We start from the raw sequence: 10,444 nt of genomic DNA, 5'->3' as shown, positions 1-10,444 counted from the left end.
TAATTCTCAGTTTTAGGTGTTAATTAGTATTTAAATTCAGGTACCAGATCTGACTGACATTCTGCCCTCTTTTTGGGTGCTAAACTCTTTAGAAAAATCCATATTTTAGTGAATATATTCCAAAATGAATTTGAAATAAATTGTTGTGCAAATCCCCTGCCAGGGTTACACAGTGTGAAAGGGAACCTAATTACACAGTGTTGACCAGAACCCTCACCTCTCAGCTAGAGGCTTATTCGATAGCAGCCAATCATTTAAAAAACAAACAACCAGAAAGGAATGTACTATCAGCCTACAATAAAGGATTTTTAAGACTCAATGGGAATGTGCTGAGTACAGCCATCTGGGTGACATGAAAAAGGATGAAGCTTGCCAGCAAGTCACAATTAACACTCAAGCAATGTCAACTTCGTTATTTAACATTTCTCAACTTTAAGCACCAAACACTTGGAAAAAAAATAGATAAATCTATAAATAAATCATTCAAATACACATGTAACCATATTATTCAGGAGTCCCCTGTCACGTTACCTGGTAGGTGCTGTTCAAGCGGCGGGAGGAGAAGCAGGCAAGAGCAGTGCCAGGGATTGTAAGGTCAGAAAGGGAGGAGAGCTGAATGGAGTGGATAACAGTTTCAAAGGCTGTAAAGAGGTCAATGGGAATTAGGATAGAGAAAAGGGAGGCAGTATTGGCAGAGTCTAGTGAATTAGTTTCAGAGAGGAGAGTATTTTCAGTGCAGTGAAAAGAGAGGAAAGGTAATTTCAGAGGGTCACGCAGGGAGTGTTAGCACAGGAATGTAGTGAACTGGCTGCTTCAGCTTTTAAGAGCTGGGGAGAGAGAGCGGTAGATCTAGAGCATTGTCTGCATACACATGCAGCCCATGACCACCCCCCAGAAACTAAAGTAAAGTTAGTATGACTGCTTATTATTTTGTATCAATGTGTTAATCCCTTAATACAATGTTAACATGTATTGACTGCATATATTGCTCTGTTTAAATTAAAATGTAGCATTTGTGGCTTGTAATTGTGGTAAAAGGTGTCTGGCAGCCCAGGCAGCTGTTTGACAGAAGGTTTTGCAGCCCACTGATTCATGTAAGTTGCCCACCACTGTTCTAGAGGGTTGGTTTTATGAATGAGTGAAAGGGTCATGTTAGGGGAAAACAGACCAAGAGAAGAGAGGTGTTGAGCAGGGAGGAGATAACAATAATAATAGTAATCTGTATTTACTGCTAAATCCTACGAATTTGTTTGTTATCCTCTGTATTCTCAGGAAAGCAAACTAAAAGACTGATACAGTGAAAACTAGTCAATTCAATAATAAAGTACAATATCCTTTCAATAATATAAAGGCATGTTTATTGTTTTCATGTAAAAATAAGAAACAAACTGTAGATTAATAGTCTGTGGGGTGGGAGTTGCGCCCTCTAGTGGTGAGATGAAGTCTATCAGGCCTGACCCGGATATGAAAAGCCTATTGGTTGCGGAAATGACGTACTAGTCACATGACCTCAAATGCCGGAACTAATGTCCGTAGCTTCAGTGCCGAGGAGCTACTGTTTATCTCGTTATTTTAATTGAATTTTCAACTTTTTAAATTTTATTTCTTTCCCTGCAGTATTGGTATAACACAGCCAAAGTAATGTTATCCAGAAGTGAGCTGAAGCGATGAGTCCACACTTGAAATCAAGACAAACCGGTCATTTACATTTGGAATGAATCGGTACGAATAAATAAGGACTCAAAAACTGCGACAGTAATTCGTGACTATGGAGAAGATAGCAAAAGGTTGGTTTAAAAGAAAAAACAAAAAAACATATACGACTGTCTTGTTAAAACACTGATGGTCAAAACAGATAGTCTTAAATGTAAGTGTCTCAGTTAGTACTGCCGTGCACCTTGTTTGTGATCTTGTAACCCATTTGCACAAGTTGCTCTTCTTTACTTTATTTTGCATCCCTGTTTAATTCACTACACTAAGTAAATAAATAGGCAATGTGTTAACCAGTGGTTCTCAGCCCTGGTCCTGGCAAACCGCTGTCAACTATTAATTGAACTTGCCTAATCTGATTGTATTCAAATATTTAAACAGTTGGAGATTTCAAGTTACATGTCAAATAATATAAAGCACTTGGATTCTCAAACCTCCACAATACTACACACTTTAAAAGGTCAGATTAAGCAAATCCTGAGTTCAATGAAAGCTCAATTAAGTTCCCAACAACAAGTACTACCAACAACACGGTCAGTGGGCCACCTCTCTACACATGCGCAGTGCATCTGCGTTACAAATAAATCGTTTTACCTGCTTTATTCTACATAGAAGAGTGTTTGTGTTTAATCAATTATTATAAATACCTTTTCTGTCTTAGATGTTGGGGACGTTCAGTCCAGGTTGTTGGATCACAGGCCAGTTATACAGGGTGAGATCCGTTATTTTGTGAGAGAATTTGAAGTAAGTATTTTCTATGTGCTCTTTAATATACTATGGTATAAAACTCAAAACCTATGAAATACAAAGAGAAATTAATTATTATTAAATGTATATTAATTAGGTAGACATTCATTTTGTAAACTGTTTATAATATACCATTGTTTTTGTGCCTCTGCAGTGGTCAAAATGCAGGGATATTAGGATCTACTACACTCTTGGTTTAATGTGCTGTTTTTTGTTTAAATAAAAGGCAGCCATATCAGTTTTATTCAGGGTACAGACAATACCTTACAGATTATTGGTTGTAGACAGCATCTTAAATAACTGATAAATAACTGAACTTGCCTCTGTGTATGTATATATATATATATATGAGTGTGTGTGTGTGTATATATATATATCAAAAATGTCTGCTGTTAAGAGCAAGTGAGAGCGAGGTATGCTGTGGACATTACATCTCACATTGCCTTTTGATTTAATTAATAAAACTATATCTTTTCCCAGGAGAAGCGGGGATTTAGGGAGACAAGATTGCTTGATAACCTGAACAAAATGGTTGTGGAGACCAATGAGCAGGCCATTCCCAAGTGTGCGGAGGCCATGCACAGTCATCTCTGTGATGCTCTTACAAGACGTGAGTGTAGAGTAAGACGTTTGCATTCTTATGCTTTGCTCATATTTTACTCCATGTGTAAAAATAGTGGATAAAGTCAACGTCCACAGTGGAGGAAATGCTAAATGTACAGCAACCTTAGATATTTTAACAGATACATTTTTCCTGAGGTATTCTCAAGCATTCTCCCCAACAACAGCCTTCTGCTTCTGTGATCTTATAGCTGAGTACTATGGTTATGCTATAAAGGCCATATTTTGTCCCCTGTCCAGAATCTGCAAGTCCATTTCACAGTGTCTGTACAGGGAATACTTGCATGATATTTCCTGTCGCAGTGTGTTGATGTGTCAGTGCAATGTGCTGTCCTCCAGATGAACAGCCTGTTTTACTGTTTGAAGAGCAGTTTAACTAATTTAGTCTACACACCTAATGTCTGGAGGGCTAAGTTGATACAAATCTGTGATCCAAAGTATATTCCTTCATGGGCGTTCTATTTTTTATTGATTGTAGTGTGGATTAATGTAATAAGATGGCAAAATATAGTGTCTGGAAAATGTAATGCATTATCCTTAATTTCCTGGTATTTTTTATTTTCATTTTCAAGTGGAAGCTGCCAATCACATGATTCAAAGAATACAGCAGAGGGAGCTAGAAGCGCAGCAGGTAACAATGAAATAGGACTTCTGTGAAGCAAAAACTAGCTCAGCAGCAGTGCAAAATAAATGTTGCCTTTATAGCTGTTCCGGAAGCAGCATAAATAATATGCAAATAGTTAAAAAATAAAACGGAATAAACAGCAGCTCTACAGTTTCTTCATAATGTGTTGAAAAAATAAGATGACAGACACTGGATGCTGTTATGGCCTCTTGCACCTATAGTTTATAAACATGAACAGAATTATAGATTACATATAATTTACCATATTGTATGAGCTTTGTTTTTAGATCAGTCTTCCCACAAGCAGTGAGAACAATCTGTCAATAAATTCAGCCTCCAGATGGCAACATTTCTTTCCCTTGCTGCTCAGATCCCAGGAGTCTCACAGACATGCACTCAATTACAGAGAGCTGCTGATATTTAGAAGTAGGAGTAAGAGAGAGAAATGAAGAAGCAATGTTCCTGGTAGCTGTAGTGTAACCAAGCCAAAGTTCACCTACGACATTATTTTAATGCTGTAATTAAAATGACAAAACTATTCTATTGTAAATCTGACAAGTGGTATAAATAAACCAACTCCACCCATTACTAAATTACTCTCGGTACAATATAATTGTTTGGTAGCTGTTTTTATTTCCTTTCTGTTTATGAGAACCATTATAACGGAATTTATATTTATTGCAATTATGGTAATGGTAGAGTTCTAATTTGAAAACAAATGTGGTTTACATTTCTTCAGCAATGAAACATGCAGAACTTAATTGTAGTCTCATTCTAGCAGTTATAATCCCATAAAGTTTTGTTTTCCCAATGTGTCTTAAAATACATTTAGTTAATAATTATGCTTTGGGGAAAGAAAACACAACATTTGTAGCTAAATTTATATTGGTGTCTCTTCGGTTGTTTTGAATTGCTTAATGCAGTACATAAACTTCCTCTACAGACCAATAAATCCAGGCTACAACTTGTGGGAGAAAAGAAGATTGACAGCACTTCTGAGAATAATGCTGTCAAAAACACATCTCCCCAGAGGGAGGTCAGACTCGTGGTGTCAGTGGTGGAGAATCTTTTGTTCAGCATTGCAGGCTATTGAGTTTGTCTCTCCACTGAGAGATTATTTTTAGAAAATGCTTCTTGCCAGCATACAGAATCCTTCACATTTATTTTTAAATCTCACCAGCATCATTGCATTTCTCTCTCTAGGGTTACTGGGGAGATTTGTTATAGAACACACTATTTTAATGTTGGGAGATTTAGAACAGTTTAAAATTCTTCTTGGGAAACCTAAATGTTGCTATAAAAAAGTGAGACTCCTAGCCAGTATTCCTGCATTGGTAATTCATAAAGCAGTCCTTGTTTCTTTTTAAATTGTACTAATATATTTATATTATGATACCTACACTTTGTCCCCATCAATGCCCAGTGCCAGGTATTCAAACCAAAACAGTTGGATTATGTTATGAATGATTGAACATAAATAAACCTAAATCTAAAGTTTGCTTTATAGGCCCAAATGTGAAATTGTGATACAAATGCGCCTGTTCCATGGTGTTCTATTACCAGTGCTGTGCTTGAGCTAATTAATCTCATATTTATATTTGCAAGTTTTATTCTCCACATCCTTGAATAAGTGTTTCTTTAATGAAACTTGACAAGCCTATGGAAAACAAATGACCAGTGAAGTCAAGCTTTCAGTATCCACACATTAGTTGATTTTTCTTTCTTTCATAAGGCATTAGCACATTTTATGATTGAGCAGCAAGACTCAGATGTTGCTGAAAATGTGTTAGAAGTCTCTGAACACCAGGCTTGAGCTGCTCCTGGACTGGTCTGCTTACAGCACTGTGATCTCTTCTCATGCACTGCAGAGCTCCAACCTGCAGGCTTGTGAGGACAGACGCAAAGCTGAATGGGAGGAGTTCATGAAGGAGCAGAGCCGCAGGAGAGAGGCCATCGATGAAGAGCAGGCCAAAGCCGTGGGGAGGCTCAGTGCTCAGTATAGCGAGATGGAAAAAGACTTGGCTAAATTCTCCACTTTTTGAGCACTTTGCGTGTGAGAAGGGGAGCCCCTGAGGAGAGGTGACAATGGCCTCCATCTGACTCAGGTCTGGTTAATAAATCAAACAGCAGTCAGTGCAGCTTGTACCTACAACCGGCAAGGCCAACAGAAAGCTTGTCATGTGTTTGCATCCACATCCACTTTGGAACTGCATAATGGAAGTATTATACCCATGCATATTTTTTTCTTGATATAAGGAAAGATTAAGTATTATTGTATGTTTAAAATCATATCTGAATTATTTGGGTGTGAAAAGAAGTTGTTTTCCAAAATTGTTTAAAAACATGTCAAGTTATTCCTCATATGACCTGTTGCTGATTTACATAATTAAATAATTTGGATAAAAATCTGTGCTGCATTAAATCTGTGCATAAAAACAGGAATTTAGCAGGGACATGCAACATTGTATGTAAACTGCTGAGTTGTGGACTAACGTGTCACAGTGAAAATGTTGGCGCTGAAGAATGCGATTCAGCACTAGGTGGCTATGATTGTGTTCCTGCACAATGAGAGTGCAAGACGTGCATTGGCAAATATACATTTCACACCTCTGGTCTCTAAATGGTTTAAACAAACCCAATTGAAAAAGCATGTGTCCCCCGTGGGAAAGCCGCAGTCATGTTGATCACCGTAAATCAGCGCTGGCACGCAGCTCATAGCGCTCAGGAAAAATAGTGTTACAACGTAAAGGAATGAACAGCTGGGGGTGTTTTGTATAATTTTGTGTGGGTTAAAGAAAATCAAACCTGAAAGTGTTAAACTTTCTACTTAGCTTTGTATTCAGCAGTGTATCTGCCCTACACAATGGCAGCCTGTTTGAATGGATGGCTGGATATCAAGCCACATTCCTGGGATGTTGAAAACGTGATTAACCTTAGCAGAGGAGACAAAATAAATATTTGAAATTACTTTCAAAAACATTGAATGGTGGCCAGTATTTTTTTCCAGTTTTTTGTTTTTAGCATTCAGGATAGAGGTGAAAACCTCATCAATCAATACAAGAAAATACACAGCTTCCTGACATTATTGTGCACTTGTGCAGCTGATATCATTGAACATGTTTAATCTGAGAAATCTTTAGTATATGTAATGGTTGAACTGAAGAGTAGAAATGACATCCATCTCAACAGTTGACATTATTCTGCAGTTGACATCCTGCTTTAAGGAGATGGTACTTTTTTTTTTAATTCATTAAAGACTCCCTTTACTTATTGAGACGGTTTGTTTTATTATATTTGATAGGTTTTTAACATAATCCAGACTGTAGCTTGGATTGCTAGTTTAAATGTTCTAAAGATCAGACACCCTCTGGCTTTGCAAACAGATGTTTCGAGCAAAGTGGAAGAGCACACCTGGCACTGTGGCTGTCGAAAGCCAGACAGACATCAAGCTTTAATCATGAGTGACAATAAGAAACCGCAGCCTGTTTCCAAAAACAGGACCACTGGGCTTGGATTGAAACACTGCATTCTCGTTCTCTGTCTTATTTTGAAACTAGAAATAAACAGTATGTACAGTTGTACCTGACGGCATACACACCCTTCATTTAACACATTTGTTTATGTCGTTTATTTAGTTTTTAAGGAACATTGACTGGTGAGTATAGATTAATACAAAAATTGTTATACTGTTATTTTTTTTTATTTGTTAATATTAAAAAAGTCGATTAAACTATATCTATTAATCATTTATTTTTTGCAGAGTTTGTTGAACACAGATTCAGCCTGTAGAAAAGTAACAATTTCAGTTAAGAAAGGGATGTGTAAACACTGGATTCACACTTTATTGATTTCTATGTGGTGGCTGTCAAAGTTTTAAATGCATCCTGTCTTAAGTCAGTTCAGTTAAGATTCAACTGCAATCGTCAAACTTTTCTCTAAGCTGTACCAGTGTTTAGTACTCTCTGAAAATATTTCATTCATAACTAGTTTATAGACAATAGATTTAACAGAATAACATTTCAATTGAGGGTTGTGAATACTGTACTCTGATGTACTTTCACCAACCTATAAAACCAATGCTTCTTAAATTCAGTCACAAAAGCTTTGGTTAAGGTTTGTAATCTATTTAAATTCTCCTCCACTCTCGTTCCTCTCTAATTTAAGTTTTTTCCTCATTGAGGAATTGCAGAGGGTTTCTAATGAGTGACCTTGCCTAATCCCAAAAAGGTTTATAATCATGTAAGGAACGTATACATCTCTTTTTCATTATTGATTTAGTTCTTCTTCTAATGAATTATAAGTTTCCCTTGGGCCTGGAAAGAAAATGAAATGGAAAAAATGCTAAAATAATCTTGGCTAAGAGATTCATTTTTTCCATACATTTTGTTAAAAGGAAGGACAATTGTTTTTTGTTTTTTTCTTTCTTATTGGCACAATTGTTTAAATTGGAGTATATTTTTAAACCAAACAACATACAAAAATACTGAAGTATTGCTGAAGTAAGGGAGAATACCCTCAGCCCTGCTGGCAGTAGTTTGACGGACAGTGGCAGTGGGTTTGGGTTTAGTGTGTCTGCTTCTTCACACCATAGATCGGCTCACAATGGAAGGATGAGTGCAAGCTTTGCAAGAACTGACCCAAGTTATCATTTCCTCACTGTGCCAATAACGCTGAAGGAACTGCAGTTGTTTTTGTCTCCTGTCTCTATCAGAGGCATTGTGTTCTTCCTGTTATGGAAACCATGAAATGAGCCCGAGTCCATTCAAGGAATACACTTCTGTGCCAACATAAATTGTCAAGGGAAAGCATACAAGCCCAGTTTGTCAAAGAAATAGAGAAGTAGATAAGAAAGTGTGATTACCCTTTCAGTTACATTTTCAACAAAGAAAGACATGGATGAAACTGAAGCTACACACGTTTCTGAAAGCAGTGTGAAACAAATATACCCTGCAAGTTGGTACACTAACTTGATTGAATAACAGCAAGTAGACTGTTTATTACCAGCTAACTTCCAAATCAGTCATTAAGAGCAACATTAATTGCTCTGATATGCACAGTTGTAATCACACTTTGTTTGAAATCATGTTTAACCATTAACCACATTAATCAAAGATTCCTTTAGTTTAATACATAGTGTTAATTTAACTGTACTTTTCAGAGTATTGGGGCACACAATTAAAAAAATAGATCTTACACTGTGAATGCTATTTTAACCCAAAAAGCTATGAATCTGTTTGAGAGAGTAATTGTTCCGCGTCTCAGATTCACACCATTCACCTTGCAGTTTGCACTGGTAACCTGGTCAGATCATTATTTCATGAGTTTAATGATTTAATTATTTAATGAACTGACAATCAGAGCCATCCATGAGTATCCATCATACTTTGACTAGTAATGCTTTTTAAATTGCTTTAATATCTGTCTCTGTGCCACAGCATATTTTTGAATTACACCATTGACCTCTAATGGCAGCGCTCCAATCTTGGACCTGTAGTTTTCTCACCATATATGCTCCGATTAGATGACATTGTCTACAGACATAATATAAATGTCCACTACCACGCTGATGACACAACTATATGCATCTATGAAGTCATATGACATACCATCCACCAATAGATTGTTTCTGTCTGGATGATGTCACATCTCCTTATGCTAGCTCTGGGAAACAATAACCTCAATCCAAATATTGATCACAATGATATGATGATGGATAGATGGGTTTATATTTTACTCATTGAAAGTATATGGCGAGGTTAATTCCTACAATATATTTTCAACTCTGGCTTTTGTCTGTGAGTTGTTATCCCTTCTCTCTTTGCTAAATACTGGGAGTCCTCATCACTTTCTTGACACTAACCATTATGGACAAATATATGTCAGTCTATCTGGAATTTCAAGTTATCCAAGTGAAAATAGCACTAAACAACCCCACAGACTATCCTGAAAAGGCAGGTAGCTAAAGTGAATTCTTTGTCAATGCCTATATTCAGCCTGAGTTTTTAACAGGAAAAAGCAAAGCGTGGAATTTCAGTGTAATAAATTAAAACTTTTTTTAAGGTTAATCATCGACTGACAGCCACAGTGCCTTACAAGGAAGACTGTGAAAACAGATTAAAAATGGTTGTATCTTTGAGAGAGATAGAGTAAATAAATAAATATAAAAACACCCACCACCTCTCGCACTTAAATGACTCGAGCTTTCCTTGGTAACTTCATTGTCTGGCTAATGAATCAGCTCATCCAGAGACACGTGGTTTGTTTTTCGGTGCCTTAGACAGAGTTGTATGTCAGCCAAGCCAAGACCAAAAGCACAGATAACAGCCAGCAACAACAACGGCCTTCCTCAGTCAATCACTGGAGAACAATAGCCAGAAAGGACACAGAGAATGGCTTGTCATCACTGCAATGAAAGACTCGGTAATGTTGGAACTGCAAGCTTGTTTTTGTCCAGGGGCCGAAGAATGTCTGGATATTTTGCCAACAAACCTCAGCATTTTTTTTTTCTTTTTAATTAGTAACTATTTATAAGAAAATTACAGTTTAATGCGTTTTTAAAATATCCTTTGCTTAAGATACAGCGTGTGTAATGGCTTTGTTCATACATATTTTGGATTTAAAGGCTATCAGGTCATCTTCCATGTCCGGAAATCTCTCAATATGATTGATGCAGCCAACTCGGTGTCAGCTCAATGGCCAAGTAAGAGATAATGTTGTGATTCCCCGTGAAATATATATATA

The 10,444-nt window shown here is 36.9% G+C and overlaps 1 protein-coding gene across 2 annotated transcripts; it reads left to right on the top strand.

The window, feature by feature from the left end:
* The first annotated feature begins 1,484 nt into the window (after window positions 1–1,484).
* Window positions 1,485–6,682, top strand: bloc1s5 (biogenesis of lysosomal organelles complex-1, subunit 5, muted). Of its 2 annotated transcripts, XM_066722136.1 has the most exons (6): window positions 1,485–1,787; window positions 2,372–2,454; window positions 2,938–3,067; window positions 3,651–3,709; window positions 4,647–4,739; window positions 5,572–6,682. In XM_066722136.1, exons 1-6 carry the CDS (start codon window positions 1,769–1,771, stop codon window positions 5,743–5,745), a joined length of 558 nt encoding a protein of 185 aa, XP_066578233.1. In that variant the 5' UTR covers window positions 1,485–1,768; the 3' UTR covers window positions 5,746–6,682. The 2 variants fall into 2 exon arrangements, with proteins under 2 accessions (XP_066578233.1, XP_066578239.1); XM_066722142.1 differs by lacking the exon at window positions 4,647–4,739 and having other exon boundaries at window positions 1,488–1,787.
* The last annotated feature ends 3,762 nt before the right edge of the window (window positions 6,683–10,444 follow it).

The sequence above is a fragment of the Amia ocellicauda genome, chromosome 2 (genome assembly GCF_036373705.1).
Source record: "Amia ocellicauda isolate fAmiCal2 chromosome 2, fAmiCal2.hap1, whole genome shotgun sequence".
NCBI classification, from domain to species: domain Eukaryota; kingdom Metazoa; phylum Chordata; class Actinopteri; order Amiiformes; family Amiidae; genus Amia; species Amia ocellicauda.
The sequence above is the reverse complement of the archived record's forward strand: the minus strand, read 5'-3'. Positions and strand labels throughout refer to the sequence as shown.

Coding starts and splice junctions, on each gene's coding strand:
- bloc1s5 (XM_066722136.1), top strand. Junction 2,455..2,937: donor ATTTTGTGAGAGAATTTGAA/GTAAGTATTTTC, acceptor ATCTTTTCCCAG/GAGAAGCGGGGATTTAGGGA. Junction 3,068..3,650: donor CTGTGATGCTCTTACAAGAC/GTGAGTGTAGAG, acceptor TTCATTTTCAAG/TGGAAGCTGCCAATCACATG.